The sequence below is a fragment of the Oryzias latipes genome, chromosome 13 (assembly GCF_053564925.1).
Source record: "Oryzias latipes strain Hd-rR chromosome 13, Olatipes_Hd-rR_3.1".
In the NCBI taxonomy this organism is placed as follows: domain Eukaryota; kingdom Metazoa; phylum Chordata; class Actinopteri; order Beloniformes; family Adrianichthyidae; genus Oryzias; species Oryzias latipes.
In genome coordinates, this window is record NC_136249.1 from 1,792,007 (window position 1) to 1,816,291 (window position 24,285).

A 24,285-nucleotide genomic window follows, 5' to 3' on the forward strand; every position below is an offset into this window, starting at 1 on the left:
CAGGCTTAGGAAGCTTTAATGATTAGTATTTTAGCGCTGAGATGAAAACAAGAAGCAAATCCAACAGTCAGGGCAGCAGGTTTACAATCCAACTGTGTTGTACAGTCATGAGTTTAACTATAGTCGTTCAGTTAACATGCAGTAACGGCACAAAGGTTCATTGCAATATAAAGGCCATTAGCTGGAATTTACCGTCGCTTACTTAACATTTAGACATAGACCTTTATTTGGGGAGTCAGCCCTCAGAAAACTGTCGGAACAGAACCTCCGACTGTCTGTCCTTGAAATTTGGAACGAAATGGATCTGGAGAATCTCAGAGAATCCTTCGGAAAGAGCAGGAGCCACGAAGTGTTTCCTGTTTGGAGCAGAAGAGGAGACAGATCGTCAGAATGCTGGGATGAAGCAGAAATGCAGCAAGAACAAAAAACCTATGAATCTCTTTGATCCAATATAAGAGCAGAAAATACAGTGACATTTTAAAATGTGACAAATTCTAGTTTTCTTTTTCAAACTATAGTCTCCATCCAGTTGTTCTGCACCAGTGAGGCTTTTTGGGTGTTGACTAACATTTCAGAGGCCTTCACTCACTTGTAACTGTGGAAAACCATTTCATTGACCTTGGCGTGTTTGCCGTCAGACGGAGCCATCTCCCGGAACTGGAAAGGACAGAAAATCCGTGTGAAAAGCGCTCGTCACAGAGCTGAAACCAAGTCAGGCGTGGGGAGGGGGGTGTCGTACTCTGTTGTTGTGCTTGGCTTGCTCCAGAGAAGCAGAGAAGTGGAAACAGCGACACGACACTCCAGCTGCTTTGGCTACGTCCACATACCTGCACAACATGCAGACCTAAGGTCAATTCACCCGTTTAAAAAATGATTAGGATTCCTTAATGTTAAAGTAGCTAAAGTAGTAGTTAGTAGTAGTAACACTCTATAAGACAGTCCATTTTACTAAGAAAGAATCTATCAGCCTAAATCAATAGAAAGAAGCACAAACCACGAACTAAGCGGCTTAAATCAAAGCTTAAAGTAAACCAGCTGGAGACTACTCCACCCTGCCTGTGTAATTATTTCTGCATGCGTGTGTGTGTCATTGTTTTGGAACCGGTTCATATGAAAGGTGAGCTGGGAGCAAACAGGCAAACTGAAACTGATTAGAGCTTCACCGTTTGCGCGACTCCGGGTCTGGGTTGGTGTTGTCGACAGCAACGCTGCGTCCCTCGCTAAGAGCGCGCTCACACACCGCCACGCATTTCTGCCAGGAGCCAAGGGTGTCCTGAGACACCAATGAGAGGATGACGATGGTTGAGATGCAGCAGCCAGTGATGTCTGAGCGACCTAAAATACTTGCAGGAGAAACTCTCAGACGTGAAAACCTTTCTTTGTACTCCACTTACCCTGTTGACATAGAAGTAACCCTTTGGAATAACGTGGGCGTGGAAGAAGGTCGATTTACCGGCTGTAAACAAGAGGGAGTGAGAACAAAAGGCTGTTGGGAGGGGACATGGGTGAGGGCTGACGGAGAGCGGGCCTCACATGCGGGATAACCGACGGCAACGATGACTTCTGTGAGACTGGAGATGAGGGAGGCGGACGGCGGGTCATACAGCCTGGCAGCGGAGTCCAGCTTCCTCTATGAGGAGCAGACAACAGCTATTAGTAAACACAAACAGGAGGAACTTCCCTAAAAGCTGACCCTGCATCAAACAAGATGAACACTAACTATTGTACGTGTGGAAGAAGAAGCCCATCTTCTCAGTAGATTACCTTCAAAAACCTGATTCATCTGCATTACACAAAACTATTTCTCTAGGCACAAAGGTGCAGGGTGGAGTGTGTTGAATTACGCCCTTTTTAAGCCTCTGGGCGATGAATTCATGCAAACAAGCTCTGCAGCCTTTTTAAGGGCCGGGATAAGTGGACAGCCAGACCTGGAGACAGCAGTGAGACAACCCAGGCATTGAACTTCTCTACTGTAGCTCTCACAAAACATCAGCCATAAAAGTAAAATGTTCTTTATAGCATAATGTGATGGTGTAACACGTTTAATGCAACAAATACATCATATTTTCAAAACCCACTACAATAACAATAGTGTTTTTAACATATGCTTGTGTCCTCACATCGAATGAGGAATATGGAATGGGATAAAAAGATACGCACTGCCAGTTATCAGATACCCTGCAGGAATAATAAGATGACCAAAGGAAGAGATACAGACCACGGATGTTAAAACACGAAAGCTCCTCACCATGCATGGAGGGTTCCATCCCAAATCCAGCACCCTGAGACTGTATGCTAGCCGCAAGGAAGGAGGCCGAGGACTAGTGAGTGTAGAAGCCACTATCCAGGATGAAACATCCAAGATGCATGAATCAAGCTCAAGGCCCCAAATGACAGTGTGCTCAGTGAATGTCTCAGGCAATGGAGAGCAGAGGATACAGTGCTGGAGGACAGATCCTCATGGGAGGACAAACCCCTGCATGGGATGTACCACCGGACCATAACTGAAGTGGCTGATATCAAGAAGTCCTACCAATGGCTAGAAAGGGCTGGTCTACAGGACAGCACTGAAGCTCTAATCCTGGCAGCTCAGGAACAAGCCCTGAGCACCAGAGCAATAGAGGCTCAGATCTACCACACCAGACAAGACCCTAGGTGTAAATCCACCACACCAGACAAGACCCAAGGTGTAGATCTACCACACCAGACAAGACCCAAGGTGTAGATCTACCACACCAGACAAGACCCAAGGTGTAGATCTACCACACCAGACAAGACCCAAGGTGTAGATCTACCACACCAGACAAGACCCAAGGTGTAGATCTACCACACCAGACAAGACCCAAGGTGTAGACCTACCACACCAGACAAGACCCAAGGTGTAGACCTACCACACCAGACAAGACCCAAGGTGTAGATCTACCACACCAGACAAGACCCAAGGTGTCGATCTACCACACCAGACAAGACCCAAGGTGTAGATCTACCACACCAGACAAGACCCAAGGTGTAGATCTACCACACCAGACAAGACCCAAGGTGTAGATCTACCACACCAGACGAGACCCAAGGTGTAGATCTACCACACCAGACAAGACCCGACGTGTAAATCTACCACACCAGACAAGACCCAAGGTGTAGATCTACCACACCAGACAAGACCCAAGGTGTCGATCTACCACACCAGACAAGACCCAAGGTGTAGATCTACCACACCAGACAAGACCCAAGGTGTAGATCTACCACACCAGACAAGACCCAAGGTGTAGATCTACCACACCAGACGAGACCCAAGGTGTAGATCTACCACACCAGACAAGACCCGACGTGTAAATCTACCACACCAGACAAGACCCGACGTGTAAATCTACCACACCAGACAAGACCCAAGGTGTAGATCTACCACACCAGACAAGACCCAAGGTGTAGATCTACCACACCAGACAAGACCCAAGGTGTAGATCTACCACACCAGACAAGACCCAAGGTGTAGACCTACCACACCAGACAAGACCCAAGGTGTAGATCTACCACACCAGACAAGACCCAAGGTGTAGATCTACCACACCAGACAAGACCCAAGGTGTAGATCTACCACACCAGACAAGACCCAAGGTGTAGATCTACCACACCAGACAAGACCCAAGGTGTAGATCTACCACACCAGACAAGACCCAAGGTGTAGATCTACCACACCAGACAAGACCCAAGGTGTAGATCTACCACACCAGACAAGACCCAAGGTGTAGATCTACCACACCAGACAAGACCCAAGGTGTAGATCTACCACACCAGACAAGACCCAAGGTGTAGATCTACCACACCAGACAAGACCCAAGGTGTAGATCTACCACACCAGACAAGACCCAAGGTGTAGACCTACCACACCAGACAAGACCCAAGGTGTAGATCTACCACACCAGACAAGACCCAAGGTGTCGATGTACCACACCAGACAAGACCCAAGGTGTAGATCTACCACACCAGACAAGACCCAAGGTGTAGATCTACCACACCAGACAAGACCCAAGGTGTAGATCTACCACACCAGACAAGACCCGACGTGTAAATCTACCACACCAGACAAGACCCAAGGTGTAGATCTACCACACCAGACAAGACCCAAGGTGTAGATCTACCACACCAGACAAGACCCAAGGTGTAGATCTACCACACCAGACAAGACCCAAGGTGTCGATCTACCACACCAGACAAGACCCAAGGTGTAGATCTACCACACCAGACAAGACCCAAGGTGTCGATCTACCACACCAGACAAGACCCAAGGTGTAGATCTACCACACCAGACAAGACCCAAGGTGTAGATCTACCACACCAGACAAGACCCAAGGTGTAGATCTACCACACCAGACAAGACCCAAGGTGTAGATCTACCACACCAGACAAGACCCAAGGTGTAGATCTACCACACCAGACGAGACCCAAGGTGTAGATCTACCACACCAGACAAGACCCGACGTGTAAATCTACCACACCAGACAAGACCCAAGGTGTAGATCTACCACACCAGACAAGACCCAAGGTGTAGATCTACCACACCAGACAAGACCCAAGGTGTAGATCTACCACACCAGACAAGACCCAAGGTGTAGATCTACCACACCAGACAAGACCCAAGGTGTAGATCTACCACACCAGACAAGACCCAAGGTGTCGATCTACCACACCAGACAAGACCCAAGGTGTAGATCTACCACACCAGACAAGACCCAAGGTGTAGATCTACCACACCAGACAAGACCCACGGTGTATATCTACCACACCAGACAAGACCCACGGTGTAGATCTACCACACCAGACAAGACCCAAGGTGTAGATCTATCACACCAGACAAGACCCAAGGTGTAGATCTACCACACCAGACAAGACCCAAGGTGTAGATCTACCACACCAGACAAGACCCAAGGTGTAGATCTACCACACCAGACAAGACCCAAGGTGTATTTCTACCACACCAGACAAGACCCAAGGTGTAGATCTACCACACCAGACAAGACCCAAGGTGTAGATCCACCACACCAGACAAGACCCAAGGTGTAGATCTATCACACCAGACAAGACCCAAGGTGTAGATCTACCACACCAGACAAGACCCAAGGTGTAGATCTACCACACCAGACAAGACCCAAGGTGTAGATCTATCACACCAGACGAGACACAAGGTGTAGATCTACCACACCAGACAAGACCCAAGGTGTAGATCTACCACACCAGACAAGACCCAAGGTGTAGATCTAGCACACCAGACAAGACCCAAGGTGTAGATCTACCACACCAGACAAGACCCGACGTGTAAATCTACCACACCAGACAAGACCCAAGGTGTAGATCTACCACACCAGACAAGACCCAAGGTGTAGATCTACCACACCAGACAAGACCCAAGGTGTAGATCTGCCACACCAGACAAGACCCAAGGTGTAGATCTACCACACCAGACAAGACCCACGGTGTATATCTACCACACCAGACAAGACCCACGGTGTAGATCTACCACACCAGACAAGACCCGACGTGTAGATCTACCACACCAGACAAGACCCAAGGTGTAGATCTACCACACCAGACAAGACCCAAGGTGTAGATCTACCACACCAGACAAGACCCGACGTGTAAATCTACCACACCAGACAAGACCCAAGGTGTAGATCTACCACACCAGACAAGACCCAAGGTGTAGATCTACCACACCAGACAAGACCCAAGGTGTAGATCTGCCACACCAGACAAGACCCAAGGTGTAGATCTACCACACCAGACAAGACCCACGGTGTATATCTACCACACCAGACAAGACCCACGGTGTAGATCTACCACACCAGACAAGACCCGACGTGTAGATCTACCACACCAGACAAGACCCAAGGTGTAGATCTACCACACCAGACAAGACCCAAGGTGTAGATCTACCACACCAGACAAGACCCAAGGTGTAGATCTACCACACCAGACAAGACCCAAGGTGTAGACCTACCACACCAGACAAGACCCAAGGTGTCGATCTACCACACCAGACAAGACCCAAGGTGTAGATCTACCACACCAGACAAGACCCAAGGTGTAGATCTACCACACCAGACAAGACCCAAGGTGTCGATCTACCACACCAGACAAGACCCAAGGTGTAGATCTAGCACACCAGACAAGACCCAAGGTGTAGATCTACCACACCAGACAAGACCCAAGGTGTAGATTTACCACACCAGACAAGACCCAAGGTGTAGACCTACCACACCAGACAAGACCCAAGGTGTAGATTTACCACACCAGACAAGACCCGACGTGCAAATCTACCACACCAGACAAGACCCAAGGTGTAGATCTACCACACCAGACAAGACCCAAGGTGTAGATCTACCACACCAGACAAGACCCAAGGTGTAGATCTACCACACCAGACAAGACCCAAGGTGTAGATCTACCACACCAGACAAGACCCAAGGTGTAGATCTACCACACCAGACAAGACCCAAGGTGTCGATCTACCACACCAGACAAGACCCAAGGTGTAGGCTGTGCAAAGAGGCGCCTGAAACAATCCAGCACATAACTGCAGGATGTAAGATGCTGGCAGGTAAAGCATACATGGAGCGCCACAATCAAGTGGCTGGAATAATATACAGGAACATGTGTGCAGAATATGGACTGGAAACCCCAAGGTCAAAATGGGAAACACCTCCGAAAGTGGTAGAGAATGAGAGGGCAACGATCCTGTGGGACTTCCAGATCCAGACTGATAGGATGGTAATGGCAAACCAACCAGACATTGTAGTGGTGGATAAAGAACAGAGGAAAGCCGTTGTGGTGGATGTGGCAGTGCCAAGCGATGGGAACATCAGGAAGAAGGAACATGAGAAACTGGAGAAATACCAGGGACTCAGAGAAGAACTGGAGAAAGCCTGGAAAGTGAAGGTGACAGTGGTGCCTGTGGTAATTGGAGCACTCGGGGCAGTAACCCCCAAGCTGGAGGAGTGGCTACAACAGATACCTGGAAAGACCTCAGACCTCTCAATCCAGAAAAGAACAGTTCTAGGAACAGCTAAGATACTGCAGGACCCTCAAGCTCCCAGGCCTCTGCTAGAGGACCCGAGCTTAGAGGAGAAACCACCCGCGAAAGAGGGAGGGGGCGTTTTTTATAGGTGTTTATGTAGGTGGGGTCGGTCGTCAGTCGAACGATTTTGTTGGAAACTGGATCTACAATGTACGGCTGGATACCTCGCCGTATATTTATACGCCATTTTTTGCACCGCTAATGTTAGCTTGGACTTGTGAGGTGCTTGTTGCTAGCGGGAGAGTACGACGGAGTTTTAGGGACACGGTGAGGAAAAAAAATTCTGGCCAACGTTTCGAGAAAAAACTCGTCGTGTCGAGATAAAAGTTGAAATAAAGTTTCTATATTAAAGTCGCAATGTTGCGCAAGAGAGATTTTATCTCGTAAATTTAGGAGATAAAAACTCGTAAATGTATTAGATAAAAACTCGTAAATGTATTAGAAAAAAACCCGTAAATTTACAAGATTATTTTGGAAGTGAGCAGCATGCAGAGCAGCAGGTGAACGCCGCGCAGCAGCAGATCAGACCGACTAAACTCAGTTGAACAGGTGAGCTAAATGTTTATTGATAACGTTCCAAATGACTGGAAGCTCATTTGTTTGATTTACAATTTATTAAAGTTTTATTTATTGACGGTTGGTTTGCAGGATCTCTGCAGCCCGATGAAGCCATCGGGTGTCCCTGCAGCTTTCCACTTCAATCCTTTCTTCCTCCACGAAAGACAAGATCTCTACGTTTGTGTGACGCTTCAGTCTGAGGAGGAGAAGCACTTTTTGCCTATTTTAACGTTGTAATGCTAATATAACAGACTATTTTCATTCATCTTTGTTTTTTAATGATCAAACGGGACGCTTCATCTGGAGGAGTGGGTGTATGGAACACTGTTTACTTCTGCATTGGTGATCTGATGACAGATTCATGACGTAAGGTGACAGATGAACTTCAGGGTTTGTGAATGAAAAGGAGAATAAAGGCTGCAGCGGTTCTCTACACCCAAACGTGTCTCTGAGCTCCTTATTTTACATATGAAACGCCGCTTTACTGACACCAAACCCCGGAAAGACGGATCCACTGACAATAATCTGATTTAGAGTCGCCAAAGGCTCAGAATCTCTTTGTTTTAAACCTATAATCCGGAAATAAAGCTTCACAAAAGGCTCCACACATTTCTTCTTCAAGCTAGGCTCCGATAAACGGACAAATTCGGTGTTTTCTCCTTGTTAATCTATGAATTTCTTCCCGTAAATTTACGAGTTTTTATCTCCTAATAAAATTACTTTTTTTTGGTGGCCATAAAACTCTGTCGTAAACTCTGGTACAAAGCCACTAGCTCACTAACATTAGCCATAACACTGAATACTTCTGCTCTCGCGCAACATTGCGACTTTAATCTCGAAACTTTATTTCAACTTTTATCTCGACACGACGAGTTTTTTCTCGAGAATTTTTTTCCTCACCGTGGCCCTAAAACTCGGTCGTAGGAGAGAGAGCAAACAGAGGCATGCTAGGAAATTAACTAGGCTAACTTCCGCGCTAACAGTCCCACCCAAACGCACATTTCTAATGACCCCGTCTGCTCTGCAGAAAATATGTCTTAAAAACAGTTTTTTTATTTTATGTATAAACAGCATAATCATAATTAAAAGACCACTGGGAGCAATGTTACAATAGAAAAAAATAGTTGGACTGGGACTTTTAATAAGCCAAAATTTCTACTAATGGGGTAAGAAAAACGGTCTTATAATGAATTCTTATTTGAAGAAAAAAGTTCCAGTCACTAAGACATGTTTCCTTAAGGCTATTTTGCTGTTGAAAAACTTTCTTGGTAAGATTAGTTTTCTTGCAAGACAGGACAGAAAAAAGGACATTTTTCTTGAAACCAAGGTCGTTCTACTTCCTTAAGATTCCATTTTTGCAGAGTAAGCAAATAAATAAATGAATTTATAATAATTTCAGTCAGAAAACTCCTTCACTAAAGACTTCAGTGTCTCTCCTGACCTTCCTTCTGAATCCAAACGAATGTTTAGAGGCTAAACTTTCAGAATAAGTTTAGTACAGAACAAATATTTTCATAAAATAGAAATGTTTAACAACAAGTAGGCTAATCACCATTATTACACACATTATGAATATTCTATAAATATCTTGATATTTGGGGACAGAGGACTTCGTGGGGGGAATCGTACTCACAGGATCAAAGTCAGGCAGGTTGAAGGGGGCGTTCTTCCAGCCTAAAAAGTATTCCTCCGGGGTGTGGAACTGCAGTCCAATGTTCAGAGCGAACTGCAACAGAAGGAGGGAAACTTGGAGCCATTGATGTTTGGCGTGACGTATGCAGGGGGGGGGCAAAGGAACCAAAAATGAGTAGCTGAGGAAACACATCAAGGCAGCAGCTCTTACCAAACGGTCACTGCAGGAAAAATCCTTCTTCTTTTTGCCAGGAGCCCAGTTTTCTGGCCTCCCTGCAGCGTCTGCACAAACAGACGGCTGCAGCCTTAGTGTGCACTTATGTGTTCGTGTGACCTTTGACATTTACATGACAAGATCCTCATGTCTACAAAAGCAACTAAAAGCTTATTTCTGACTTAGGTTCTTCTGTTATCAGACATACCTGACATGTTTCGACGGACGTCCATTGAAACATGTCAGGTATGTGCACAAACACAACCGTGTCTGATAACAGAAGAATCCAAGAAGTCAGGAAACAGTGCAGAAACTGTGACCTTTATTGAACCAACATAAAGCTTAGTTTTCAAAGGTTTAGCTCTGACAAGTTTGTAATACAACACAGCCTTCTTTTATTCCAGTGTTTGAAACATGCCAGCGAAAAGGACTAACCTCCCACATAGAAGCTCTGTTTGAGGTCAACGGTCACGCCGTCATTAGCCTGGTCAGGAAACACGCAGAGAGATCAACAAATCAGAAAAAGCAACAGAAGACAAAGCAGAGAAAACCTTTCCAGGCCCGTCTGTGAATGTCTGCCGGGGTGTCTGCGTGCTCCTGACAACCTTCTCACACAGGTGGTCCCACATCCCCGTCACTGGTTTCCTGTAGATTCCAGGACCGGCTGCCACAAACACCTGAAACAGGGACAAGGAGGGGATTCCAATTCTGCTTCCCACCCGCCGCTCCAACCTGTAGAGTGACCAACCTGCACGGGCAGCTGCAGCGTGGCCAGGACGTCCTCCACCTTCGATTTGAACACCTCCGGCCTCAGTTTGCCTTTGGCGATCCCGAGCTGGTTGGTGAAGAACACCACCTGATGAAGGAGCGGACACTTTAGAAGCCAGAGTTGAGCACTGCCAGAGCAAATACATTGGAATATTTCAATTACTGGTTGAAACTTCTGAAAGATCTCATTTCTTCGCTCACCTTGTATCCTTTCTTAAGCAAACTGGACAGTTTTGGCTGAATCTCTACGTAAAGAATCCTGGTTATCAAGAAAAAAGAAGGCCGGAACAGCCCGAGCACACAGGTAAATCCAACTATACAAGCCTAAAGACGATAGCAGTGACACAAACGTCCACGATCTTCACGATGATGATGGTAAAAACATGCGAAGCGACATACTTCCAGTCGTCTGGTGCGGTAGGAAAGACTTTGCCTGATTTGGTTGTGATGATGCATCCATCGATGTCAAAACCAGCAATCTAAGAGAAGGAGAAACCCAGAACAGGAGGATGAGCGTCACACAGGGGTCTCATAGGCTCTGTCTGATGAGAACGATGGAAGACAAATATAAAGAAAATTACGTTTAAAAGCCCATTTCATGCAAAAATCAACTGTTTTTGAGCGTTTAAGTGTATCATAATGTTAATTCCTTACAACCCAAAGTTGTAATTTGATCCATAACGTCTTTGTTTTCCTCGTCTAAACTGGAATCTGAATCTAAACTGTACAGCTAGATATCTCCAACATTTCTGCTGCATCGGTAATGCTAGGTTGGGGGTGTGAAAGGAGAGTGTAAACAGAGAGCTCTCTGTAACGAGGAGGGTAAGGGGGCGGGGTTGCTCTGAGACAAAGTCCACGCCCCTTCAGAGGTGAATTTCTAATGAGCTCCTGCGGCTCTTCAGAAACGTGGAAAACGACATGACACAGGTTTTTGCTTAAACCAGGATCATCGCGAATAAAAGACCAACGAGAACCTAGTTAGATCAAAAGACGATCAGAGAGGGACTTATGACATCACAAAGTGAAGAACAGCCCCTTCCAGGAGGAGTCTCTGCTGCCAGCTCCGCCCCCAGGCTAGCAGACACGCCCACTTTCTCTATGTAGCTAGCGGTGATCGGCTAATCGCCTTAATTTTATTTTTAACAATGTTCACATTCATCTTTACAAAAGTTGGGATGTTTGTTTGTTTTGGTGGGTAAAACAAAGACACCCTGCCGAGGCCGACTCTAAGATGACATCATTAAATGGGCGGCACCCATAAGGAGAGAAAGGCGGAGCCTCAGAGTTGGTAGAAAATGATCCGTGAAAATAATTTATATTTCATAAAAAAATCTTTCTCTAGTGTGCCAAAGGTCATTTATTTTCAGATATATGGATATATTTTACTCTGAAAGACTTAAGAAAAGTAAGATATAGGCTTTTAAAAAACAGCAGCTGCATCTGCACACTTAAAGCATGAGGCCTTCTGAGCAAACATCTAATCTTTGACTGTTTACAGCCGTGATCCAGTCATGATCTTCACCTTTTCACTTGCTGTGACTCCTGCAGCTGTATAAACCAACAGGTTCCCTGTTTGCTCCCAGCTGCTCTTCACGGAAGCCTGTACCGAGGACGAAGAGGATGAGGAGGATGAGGACTTCATGGCTTTGCTCTCCTTTGCAGCAAACTCCTGCAGCTGCTGAAGCTTTTCCTCAGCCAGCCCTTCCTCCTCCTCCTCCTCTTTCATCGCTCGATCTGCGTCCTGGTCTCTTCTTTGCCGCTTTGTCTCAGGACGGTCTTTTTCTGGGCTCAGACGTCTCTTAGATGACTGTGGAGGACAATAAGGCACACATTTACATTTTTTCCTTTATTTGTCCGTCTTTCCACAACATGATGTTTTGGAGCTAAATGATTGAACATTTGTTGTGCTTTACCTTCACAGGAGAGGCAGGAAAGAAATCTTTTATGCTGCGTTTGGGTGTTGGGCTGGGTTCAGCCTCTTTCTCTCTCTGGTTTCCCGCCGATTTAGTCTTGTCTGTCACTTTCAATCCTTTCTTGGGCATGTCGGCTGCAGTTCCGTTGGAGCTCAGGCAGAAGTTGGCAGTAAGTGGATGGCGGTGGTTCACCAGGTAGAGGGTGCCTCCGTGGGTTAGCTTCCCAGACTGACCTCGACCCAACTTCTCTCCTTCAAGGAAACTGGGATTTGGACCCAGCTGAGAAGAAGAAGATGAGAGGATGAACGCTGGACTGAAGGAGAAACACGCCAGCAGAAGGTTTAGTGCTCCAAAGATCTTTCCACACATAACTGATGCTAAACTAATGTTTTAAGTGTTAAGTTACTCGTGTTAAATCTACATGTCTCTAACAGGTTAGTATTATCACCAAACTGCATGTTTGTTGTCATACCTGAGTAACAAGAACATTCTGCTCTGCAAAACACGCAACCACCTTCACTGTAAACAGACAAGAATGATGGGTGTTCACCAGAAGCCTGCATTTACAGCCACATCCATGCGTTTACCGTGTAAACAACAATATTCTGCCCCGTGTTAAGCTCCGTGTACGCCTGACCGGAGAGAAGACGGCCTGGCAAAATCCATAAATAGTTTGGTTTTAACTGACGGGGGTCCATGGGAGTTTTACACCTAAAAAAGATTTCAATGAGATTTTTGGGAAATTTACATAAACCAATAATTTCTACAAATTTAAGGATTGTTTTGATAATTAAAAAATTCTCTAGGACTTAAGAGCCCCTTACTAACAAACGTCACACTAAAAATTTCCCAGCTTAGTCTCCTAAACTCACATTTAGCAGGTTTTTACCTAATAAATATAGATGATGATGCTCATTCATATATATTTAAATAACATTTTAACATTCAATTTGATGTTCCAAAAATACATTTTAGATTCACACACTTTGACTAAGTCACAATAAAAATAAAAGTGGAGATCATTATCCTTCTTTGAACGGGAAAAATACTGATGAGAAATAAAACAGAACAATGTAGTTTCCGTTGAACTAGCTCAGACCAATTAGCATTTTATTGTATGATATTTTATTGGTTTATTGGCTGTTAGCTTACAAGAAGTTTAAAATCATCATTTTGCTGGTTATACATGCAATTCACTAAACTCTACAGCCTTTGTATGTGAGACCCTTCCTCTGCCTCCCCCCCTTCCTCTGCCCCCCCCCCTTCCTCTGCCTCCCCCCCTTCCTCTGCCTCCCCCCATCCTCTGCCTCCCCCCGGTTCTGCCTCACCCTGGTGCCTGGAGCATTTCTTGTCGGTGACTCCGGTGTCCGGACCCCGGCCCAGAATAACAGCGCGTCCGTCCTCCAGCACAATCCGAGCTCCAGTGTTGGTGACCAACAAGCAGGACATCAACGCGACTTCCGGTTTTTTTTTTAAAGCTAAAAGTTAAACTCTCTCGTTTGTAATGTTTTTAATGTTATTTTCTTTACCCAAGGATCCAATGGGATCACATTTGTTTTTATTTTTAACTTTCGGTCAAAAACGGAGGAGGGGAGTTCATGTGTTTTCAAACTGGCACCGTCCTGCACGCGCGGTCCGCCGGGAAAATAGGCTCGTTCAGAAACGTCATCTCCGGGAAGGTTCCACACCCATGTCTACTTTCAGAGGATGTCCGCTAACATCTCAAACTTCTCGTTTCCTCATCACCTTAAAAGAATACGGTAAAGTTATTTTTGTTTCCCCTATAGCCTTTAGAACGTGTGTTTATAGAGTTTTAAGCTACAAAATGATGTAGTGAGAAACAATAATAAAAACCCATGGATGACACATATGGACTGGGAACAAACTGTGGAGGTGATCATCAGGGATTATTTAATTATGTTTTTATGCTCTTTGATTATCCATTTACTGAACATTGATTCGTGAACTGTGTTTACTTGCTGCAAAGTAAACAGTTAAACTTGCATGCATCATCCAGTAGCGGTTTTAGGCATCAACAGATAAGTAGATCGTAAGGTTGCAGGTTCGATTCCCGCCTTGCACGCCCATGAGTCGAAGTGTCCTTGGGCAAGACACTGAACCCCACCTTGCCTCTGGTGGTAGGCGGGCGCCTGTGTTTGGCAGCGGAGCGACCACCAGTGTGTGACTGTGTGAATGGGTCTGTGACTGTAAAGCGCTTTGTCCTTGTAGGAAGAAAGGCGCTATATAAGTATACGCCATTTACAATGAGTTATATCGCTAGAGGAGACACGCCCGCTTAAGAAGAAGCCTGGCCGACGGTGGCGGAGCGCGACGCCATCTTGGGGAGGTTGACGGCGCCCACATGACAATGATTTCTATAGCCTTTGGTGGCATCTAAGTAGCTTTTATATAATTTAATCAATTACTTCTTACTTATTGAATTTATTCATTTAAGTTGGAGAAGTTATATATATATGCGTCACAATGAAAATAAGATCAGAAATTCTTGCGTTTACTTTGTTCTTTTTCTCCAAGCAGAAACTCTTTCTTTTGCTGATGATGCAGCCGTGTCACTTTTTTGATGGACGTATAATCTTCATACGCCGTCATTAAAACCTCAGACTCCGTCTCACTGAAGTATAGCGCTTTCTTTTTTTCTCCACGCGTTTCCATGGTGACTCCGGAAATCGGCGATCTATTGAGAATGTCTTTATGTACCTGCTGTGCACGTGCATTAACCCAGGGTTACCAAGTGGAGCGTAATTACGCCAACTCATATCCGGTCTTTTGGAACCGACATACCCAGAGTAAGCAAGTTCAGGTGGATTTCAGCCAGAGTTCAGGGTTAAAGTCAGGCTAGTTTAAATATATATGGAATACCCCCCAGGAAGCATGTTTAAACTAGTACTTTAAACTGTATTTTTGCCATGCTAGTGGTCTTTTTTTTAATGTTCTGATAGCTGTTATAATGCGGTGCAGAATTCTGATAAATGTCTATCAATTTCTTAATTTCAATGACAATAAAACATGTCAGTTGAAATGGACAAAGTGACTCTTTGGGGGGGGCCTGGGTCTCGCCCGGGGAGTAATTCAGGGTAGAACCGCCACTGGTTTGCAGGTGGGCTTGAGGCCCCTTGAGGTTTCTTTTTTTACTCTGGTTTTAACTATAATATTTTTAAAAGTTGGAAACGCGCCTCCACTTGGTTGAATCCCCTTTTATGAGTGTGTCGGACCCTCTTGTGTTGCCACACTGTGGTCATTGGCAAAGCTGTCTGTGATTCCTGGTCTGTTTTCTGTTTGTGCTGACTGGTTTTTGGAACAGATACCTGTGGATTGCAGACTAGACTTGGGGAGGTGATCGTGTTCGACTGGTGCAGAAATGTACTGCGGTGAAGTTAGTTTAGGTTGGATATTCGACAGACATTCAGCCCGGATCTCCAGTGGGGTCTCTTAGAGACCGTCAACGAATTAACAAGTGCATGAGATGGAGAAGATTTTAGATCAAACCCAAGACTAGATGCTTTGCAAAATTAAATAAATTACTATAAAACACTTCATGTTGTGTCTAAATCAGATTTCTTTTGCAATGTTTTAATAGGAAAAGTTTTGCAATCATAGATGCTCAATATTTCCAAAGCAAAATGGTTTGAAGTGAAGGGTTTTTTTTGTTTGTTTATTTCAACAAATTATGGCTCCAACATAAACATACAGACTTTAACAAAATGTACATGAATTTTTATACAAAAACTCTAGCTATTCGCAAGTTATTTCTGTTCAGTGACCCAAAAACATGAAACTTCTGCCAAATTGTTGTTCTGACATGCCTACATCAGATACATTAATTGGTTTAGCAATTCTAGATACAAATCTTACATGTATTTTTGTATTAAAATTCCAGCTGTTCGCATATGAAATCTTTTTTTCAATAGCTCCCAAACCGCCTGACCCAAAGAGATGAAACATATGCCGAATGATGCTATTGATATACCAACTTCAGACACATGATATCAATTTTATATTAAAATTTTAGCAGTTCGCATTTGAAATCTGTTCCTTTTTTTTTCAATGGCTCCCAAAACGTCACCCAAACGGATGAAACCTTTGCCGAATTGTTTTACTGAAATCCCAACATCAGACACACCACTTTGTTCCGTAATCTTGGATAATACAAAATTTATATGAATTTTTATATCAAAATTCCAGAGATTTGCATATGAAATCTATTCTTTTTTTTCTTCAATAACCCTCTAAACCACCTGACCATGAGAGATTGAAACTATGCCGAATTGACCAACTGTCATATGCAAACCTCTGGAATTTTGATATAAAAATTCATATAAAATATTTAACATCTTTGATTCCAAAACAAAGTGTGTCTGCTTTGGGAGCAGAGGGAGAGCAGAGGACAGCGGAGCTTTCGCCAGGTGCTGTAGATGCATCCCCCCCCCACTGTGAAGTTAGTGTCAGGTTAAATATTTGACCGACAGCCCAGAGTCTCTTAGGGACAGTCAACAAATGCATGATATGGCGGAGATTTTAGATCAAACCTTAGACTTTGCAAAAAGAAAAGGATTGCAATCAAACATTTCACGTTGTGTTCAAAGGATCATATTTATTTTGCTATGTTTTTATAAGAACAATGGTTTGAAGTTAATATTATGGGGTTTCGTTCAATAGCTCCCAAACCATGTGACCTTAGGATTCCAAATGTATTGTGATGCCAACATAACACCAGCCACATCAACTGATTTTGCCATCATACGTGATACATTCTATATGAATTTTTAAATTATAATTTCAGAGGTCTCCATATGAATTCTTGCAGTTCTTTACGATAACTTCCAAACCACGTGACCCAGCGAGTCCACCTGTGGGCCAAATTGTGGCACAGACACCCCAACATCAGACGCACCACCAAATTTTTAAATTAAATTGTCAGAGGTTTCCAAATGAATTCTAGCCATTTTTTTCAATAGCTCCCGAACCATGTGACCCAACAGTCCAAAAGCATTCCATTGGTCGAGAAGGATATTTGACTGAAGAAAACCATAACATCTGAATGACTCCATTCTGTGCTTCCTTCCTCCAGCTATCTGCCACAGATTGCTGCTCCAATGCATTTTTGTCACTATTATGACAACCCACCACATCACCTAAGGATGAGGAAGATGGGCCAGCTGTCTGTCATGTATGATTGCAAAACAAAGTGGTGTGTCTGATGTTGGCACAATAATTTGGCATGTATTTGGAATTCTACGGTCACATGGTTTAGAAGCATTGAAAAATAGAATATTAACTTAAAACCGTTTTTCTTATAAAAACTTTGCAAACTAAATATTTAAATCAGGGGTCGGCAATCTTTTTTACTCAAAGAGCCATTTGGGACCGCCCCTAATGAGAAGAAAGCACCCGGAGCCACAACCCGTTTATGCACGTTTATATTATATCAAGGCTGCTCATCACGTCGATCACGATCGACCGGTTGATCTTCAAGGACATGAGTGTAGATCGCGGTCCAGAAACAGTACTTCTTTCTTTCCATTGTCATGTTTATTAGTTACATGTTTATTTGAACATTATTGTTTATGTACTGATGATTAAAAACTACACAGTGAGAGTACACAAAGATCCTTTTGTATAAACAGATGAAGCGTTTTATTACAAAGACAGAAAGCAGCAACCATCGTATTCATGCTCTGTTAAAGCGTGCGGGGAGCATCGTGGCATATTATGAGGCATTTGGCGCTGCTGGCTCCGTACGCAGCGCGTGCCTCGCAGCGCGTGCCTCGCAGCTTCCTTGATGAGCTGCAGAGCTGATAGCAGGAGGAGAAACGCGGGGCAGCTTCAATAAACACTCCGGTTGTTGGTCTTCTGCCGGGGACTTGACGTGCCGCGGGGCAGAAAGAGACTTTCTGATGACAGAGAGTTTGAGCTCAGTGAATTTAAACACGCGTCTGCAGTGACGTATGCATCAGAGGATGTCCGATTGGCCGTTCTGCATGTCAATCAAGTCCCGTCCTTTTCGGTGAGGATTTTGATTGGCTGGTGGATTTTTGAAAAGTACTTTTTTTTTAATCTTCTCTGTCCCGCGATCTACCCTCATGTCCGTGAAGATCGACCGTCGATGGCGATCGACGTAATGAGCAGCCCTGCTCTGAAACATACGTCACTGCACATGCGTTTTTAAAAACACTGAGCGCAAACTCTCTGTCAAGTTCCCGGCAGAAAACCACTCCGGACCCGGAGTGTTTATTGAAGTCGCCCCGCGTGTCTCCTGCTATCAGCTCTGCAGTTCTCGCCGATAAATACGAGCTCATTCATTAAGGAAGCTGTTTTTTACGTGGCACGCGCTTCGTACAGAGCCAGCAGCGCCTTTGAAATGCCATGAAATATGAACAAACTAAAATCAAATTAAATTAGTATAAAATACTCATTATTTTCCAAAGTCACAGGGAGCCACAACAGAAGGATGAAAGAGCCACATGTGGCTCCGGAGCCATGGATTTAAATACAACATGAGGAAATGTTTTATTGTAATGTATTTCTTTTTGCAAAGCATTTAGTATCGGGCTTCATCTAAAAGCTTCACCATATCATGCACTTCTTAATTTATTAACGGTCCCTAAGAGACTCCGCTGGGGATCCGTGCTGTCGATGGAATATCCAACCTGACACTAACTTCACTGGGTCCCGCTGTAAAGGCCTGAACCTTCATGCAGACTTTTGCGTGATTTATTTCTTTTTCCACACTGCACAACAGATCTTTGGTGTCCTGAACCACCAGAACATGCGAAGGCCTTAAGAGGCCGCAACAAAACGTATGCAAAGAAAAAAGCTTGATGTTATTCCCAGGTGCCAGTGACATGAAACCATTGATGTGTCTTGGGAGTTCACGTGCAGCCAATTCATCCTTAACCCAATCTGACATTCCCTCATAAAATATGTCGTAGAAGGCGTCCTCGTTCCACTTATACTATTGCATTCTATGGTTCGGAAACGTATGACGCAATCACCGACAGTCTCTTTACCTTGACACATCCTTGTTAATTGGCGTGCCGCCCCCCAATGGGGTTTCACAGGATTGAAAATCTGCTTAAGTTCCTCTGAAAATTGTCTTTAAGAAGAGCAGATGACAGAATTCTGAGCCACTCAGCGGTAGCCCACTGAGCCGCACGGCCTGTTGGTAGGGAAATGACATAGGCGGCTTTTATTGACACTTTCATCCGTAAATTGTTAAATGTACTTTGACACGCCCGCCATGCATACCTGCAACTGACAGTCATTTTAACGGAATATTGCAGGCAAAGGTTCAGCTGGAACCGATTATTTATTTATTTATTTATTTATTTATTTATTTATTTATTTATTTATTTATTTATTTATTTATTTATTTATTTATATATTTAAAAAGCATAATTTAAAATAATGTGTTGCTTTAAAAGGCCTCATTTTATTCTGAAATATCTCATAACGATGACTGTCAGTTGCAGGTATGCAAGGCGGGGCGTCAAAGTACATTTAACAATTTACGGATGAAAGTGTCAGTAAAAGCAGGATTTTATAGTTTTGTGTGCTATAATAGGAGAATGCCAACACGCGACTTTTATTTTCCATTCTGCTTGACCCTGGCTTGTCTTCCCTGAAAACCCTCCCTTTTTGCTGCCAAACCTGATCTGAATTCTTGTTTGTTCAGGTCTTTATAAGTCTCGTTCTTGTCTGTTGAGCTGTCATACTGCAGGCACCAGCAGCGAAACACAACTCCTGGTTTCTTGGTTGGCTATCATTTTGTTATATTTATTTTCTTGTTAAGTTTTTGGATTGAATTGATGTGACTAACTATTAAACCGGATTTTTTTCCTATTTGTTCCTACAGGCTAAATTAATCAGCAGTCTTCAAGAGCGTCTGAAGCCATCTTCACCTGAATATCCGTTCATTGATTGCATCATGGCCAACCACCCAAACCACCATGAAGCGGCCTACTTGTCCCTAACTAGAGGTTTGAGAGAACTGGACCTCCGCGGTCCTTGTGTACCCAGTGACCTGGTGCTCATTGGGGACCACGCTTTTCCTTTGGCGATGAACAGCCAAGGCCAGGTCCCGATGGCTGCCTCTCTGTATGGCAAAGGAAGAATTGTAGTTCTGGGTCATGAAGACTACCTGTTTGCTTTTCCTGCCCTGGTGGAGAACGCCCTGACCTGGCTGAGAGGTGACGGATCAGACAACCTCTCTGTCGTGGTGCACAGAAATGTCAAGACTCTTGCTGAAAACGTTGCCAGATCCGGCTTCCAAACCCAAGTGGTAGAGGAGTTTAGCAGTAAACTTGGTTTTGGTGTGTATGTAACCGATGCATACAGCGTGGGTGCCGACCCAAAAGCGCTTGTGGCATTTCTGATGGCTGGAGGTGGGGTTCTGATAGCAGGCCAGGCGTGGAGCTGGGCTGCAGATCACCCTCATGAGAACGTCCTGCACCAGTTTGAAGGGAACAGGGTGGCTGGTGTCGCAGGGATCTACTTCTCAGGGAATGTGGGGGAACTGGAGAACCTGCCTGTGTATCCTCAGATCCCGACCTCCTGGATGGCTGCCATGTGAGTGTCTCCCCTATTTTATCGTCTCCTCTGGAAATACTTTTTTTATTTCACACATTTTACAAGTTAAAAGTAAAAACAAAAGTCAATCAGTGAAAGTACACATTTTAATGGGAAAACATCTGTTTTGAAAAGAAACAGAGCAATGCAGTTTCAGTTTTATTAGTTCATACTAATCTTGTATATTATTGAAAAAGTATTGGATATTTTATGTGTATTTAGAGAGACAGATCAAACTAAAGCACTTATTACTAAATCCTAGTCTAAAAGTCTAAAAATAAGTCACTTCACATCAACATACAAAACAAATACAATTGACAGATGTGTAACATTTGTATGTGGAGGAATAGTATTGCATGTTTATTGTAAATGAAGCCAGTTTTTGTACTCATTTAAAAATGTATCCGTTCAGTAAATCCAGTAAAGAAGGAAAAAAAGGTTTTGGCACAGATTTTCTGTTTTTGACAAAAACTTGTTGATTAGTTTAAGAAATTTGGTTTGAGCTTTTTAATAACAAAAACAAAAACTAATATCGGCAATATTTTATGATGTACGTGTTTATTTCTTCAAAGAAAACTACAATTTCTTTCCATGCCACCTAATAAAAAACATTAAATAAAAATCAGAGGCACAAGTGGCGTCATGTGGTCCTCTGGCCACACCCCTCTTTGCCCTCGCCGCCCCTTTTGACCCGCCCTCACTGGCTGAGTAGCTGCTACACGCCCCTCACTTTTCCCTCCTGCATCGCCCCCTGCCACTCTGGGCAAAGCTATGGGACAGATTAATTTTTTCAAAATGTCAGCTTTTCTGTTAGTTTTGTCTCCATAGCAACCATTTTACGGGTTACCTGTGCGCGACGAACAGATCCATGCAGTTTTAGACCACCCTCCTTATATAGTCTTAGCGTGTGTCGTATCATTTCCTTCAGCTTGAGCCAGTGATTCAGGTATTACATTTTCACAATTAAAAAAATACCCGAGCAACAGGGGAACACCACATTTGTGAGCTCGCCATGCTAACGCTGTTCAAAATCTACATTTACTGTAATTCCAAGGGCAAAGGTCAAGGACAGTTTAGTGGTGATTGCAGACTTTAGCTGGTGGCATGTGTGTGAAATTTCACAAAGGTCACTCTTTTCCCATATTGTGTGATAATGTGAGAATTGTCAGGACTGCTGAGGTCAAAAAGGGAGAATTAGAAGACTTCCTGAAAGGTTTTTATTCCTACATTACTAAAAAGTGATGTTTTCTGTCTCCCTTCAAACACAGGCTTGGTAAAGATTTTGAGGATGACTTGGAGTTTTTACTTCAGGGAATCTCCGAGTTTGAGATTCCCAGTGGTCTGTTAGCCTCAGAGGTTCTGATCCACGGGCAGTTAGCCTTCCCCATCGGGACCACGGACGATGGACGCGCCTTCCTTGCAGGAGCCTACTATGGTCAAGGCCGAGTCATTGTGGCCACACATGAAGGTCTTCTGGGTAGACAGGTACTGTTCACATCAAGAAGGTTTGATGACAGAGAAGATTGTGCCTTCTGCATAGGAATAAATGTACCTTTCTTACAGGAATGGGCCTCGTTTTGGAAGAGTGCCATTCACTGGTTGGATGAAGGCCGCCAGGGGGTGATTGGTGTCTCACTTGACCATGCCCTCGGAGTTCTGCAGCAGTCCGGTCTCTCGTGTCAGAAGTCGGGTTTCAGGAAGGACCTGAGTGTGTTTGTGTGTTCGGCCTACGGCGGTGACCACGCGCAAGAAATCCAAAACTTTGTGGCGGAGGGAGGAGGCCTGCTGATTGGTGGACATGCCTGGTACTGGGCGCAGACAAACTCTGGGAAAAACCCATTGAAGCACTTTGCAGGTACGATCAAATATCACAGCTTTTGTAGCTCAAAACATGAGGTAAGTTCTCAGGGTCGCATGTGGACACTGGCTTTAGATCAAGTAAAACCTTTTAATGAGCAATTTTAATAAAAAGGTGAGCTGTACATGATTATCACTTTGGCTAAGTGGTGTACTCTAAACGAGATAAGATGAAGCTGACCACATGGTGTGGATGCACAAAAGGTAACGAGGACACCAAGAGGACAAGAGAGGAACTGCATGAGGTCAAATTAGAATCATTGGTTGGTGGGTTGGCTGATTGATTGATTGATTGAATGATTGATGTTCAGTGAACTGCTGTTGGGACAAAGCACCTCCTGTTTTTTATGCACTAAAAAAACTGAGTTGTATCACTGTCACCTACCTAGACAGGTTACATAGCTAGTTATTAATTTGTTATTTACCTTTAGATTTTTCTTAATTTCCATAAAGGACAAAAACGTTTTTGGCAGTGTTTGGTCAGCAGAGCAGCTATCAGTGTGGGACTGTGACTGTAGGGACTTTGGGTCTTCGAGGAAGGTAGAAAATCTCATACAAGTATACGCCATTTACCATTTTTGCTGCTCTTTTCCAACTTTGAGCCCCCACCCCTCTAAAATCCTGGGCACGTCCCTGTTGGGAGGGGCTAGTGCTCAGAGAGCAGGTTTTTAGAGGAATCAGATATGGAAAATACCACTTTAGGGATGTTTTTAGTGAGGAATCAACATTAGAAAACACTTAAAAGCTCTAAAAGTTGTGTTTACATGATATAGGCCCTGTAAAGACCCGCTCTAATGCCAATCATGTTTTTGGTATTTTTAACATGTTTTGTAGCATTTTTCTGATGATGGAGGACATTCAAAACTTTCAATGGATTGTAAATTTTAAAAAAGAAAAAAATTGAAAACAGCAAAGAGCAAATTGTAACGTGGAAGAAATACTGAAACTTAGAAAAAATTCAAAAATTTGAATGAATAAAATGATTAACCCAAAACTCATGTGTGTTTGAAACAGCTGCTGTTTTGTTTTTTCTATTTTTGGCCGGTTTTCTCTCTCATATCTACAGTTTCAATCAGACTTTTTGCCTCTGCGTTTGGAGCACTGACAGTTAATAAATTATTGATCGTCTTTACTTGATCAGCAATGTGTAGCCATGGTTATTGGTTAAACGTGATCATGTATTCCGATAGTAATCAATAAGTATTACATACTGTATCTGTCATAATAATGTCTACTGAAATTATGTCAGAGGGGTTTTAGAGGATAAGCAATTAGCACTGAATTTTTTTACTGGATAAATAATCTGCACTTGATCAGATAAGAGCCAGATTATAACTGTGCATAATATATCAATACAAGAAATGACTCAGTGGGATGGGATTATATACTTTTGATTATCAAAATCTAATTGACTTTAATTTATTAGCATTATAGTCAGTTAAGTTAATTTAATGTGATGTGTAAGTAAAAAAGTCTGATTGTGAGTACTTACACCATCTTCATTGATTTTCCTTTATATTCTAGTCAATATATTACTTTATATCTGAAATTGGTTCGCTATATCTGGGCTTTGTAATTTTTTCTTTTGGTATTCAATATTTTTAATGCTTGGAATAAATCAAAACTAAATCAAATGATCAGTACCGTACGCCACATCAGTGGAGGGGTGACACAGACGGCGCCAA

General features: G+C 43.7%; 2 protein-coding genes across 4 annotated transcripts in view; one reads left to right on the plus strand and one right to left on the minus strand.

Annotated features, from left to right (window-relative positions):
- Positions 1-13,829, minus strand: pnkp (polynucleotide kinase 3'-phosphatase). 2 transcript variants are annotated; one of them, XM_004075963.4, is made up of 17 exons: positions 13,486-13,829; positions 12,630-12,676; positions 12,158-12,436; positions 11,767-12,051; positions 10,644-10,723; positions 10,446-10,503; positions 10,225-10,332; positions 10,082-10,153; positions 9,912-9,960; positions 9,474-9,544; positions 9,264-9,356; positions 1,534-1,630; positions 1,395-1,456; positions 1,164-1,273; positions 740-827; positions 590-657; positions 1-356 (listed from the first exon to the last, which is right to left on the minus strand). In XM_004075963.4, exons 1-17 carry the CDS (start codon positions 13,604-13,606, stop codon positions 236-238), a joined length of 1,809 nt encoding a protein of 602 aa, XP_004076011.1. In that variant the 5' UTR covers positions 13,607-13,829; the 3' UTR covers positions 1-235. The 2 variants fall into 2 exon arrangements, with proteins under 2 accessions (XP_004076011.1, XP_078785480.1); XM_078929354.1 differs by lacking the exon at positions 12,630-12,676 and having other exon boundaries at positions 13,486-13,807.
- Positions 13,786-24,285, plus strand: part of LOC101159605 (TRPM8 channel-associated factor homolog) — a 21,853-nt gene continuing 11,353 nt past the window's right edge. Inside the window, exons 1-4 of one of the 2 annotated variants that reach the window (XM_023961442.2) lie at positions 13,786-13,917; positions 20,031-20,743; positions 22,012-22,228; positions 22,307-22,598. In XM_023961442.2, coding sequence (XP_023817210.1) covers positions 20,103-20,743; positions 22,012-22,228; positions 22,307-22,598 — 1,150 coding nt within the window. In that variant the 5' untranslated portion in view covers positions 13,786-13,917; positions 20,031-20,102. Of the gene's footprint in view, positions 13,918-19,805; positions 19,930-20,030; positions 20,744-22,011; positions 22,229-22,306; positions 22,599-24,285 lie in introns of those variants that run through there. The other variant, XM_023961443.2, reaches the window with a different exon arrangement.

Excerpts from the sequence above, each read along its gene's own strand:
- pnkp (XM_004075963.4), bottom strand. The coding sequence starts at position 13,606 with ATGTCCTGCTTGTTGGTCACCAACACTGGAGCTCGGATTGTGCTGGAG. Across the intron at positions 12,437-12,629 it reads AGAATGTTCTTGTTACTCAG|CTGGGTCCAAATCCCAGTTT; the intron begins GTATGACAACAA and ends TCTTCTTCTCAG. Across the intron at positions 10,724-11,766 it reads GAGTCACAGCAAGTGAAAAG|ATTGCTGGTTTTGACATCGA; the intron begins GTGAAGATCATG and ends TCCTTCTCTTAG.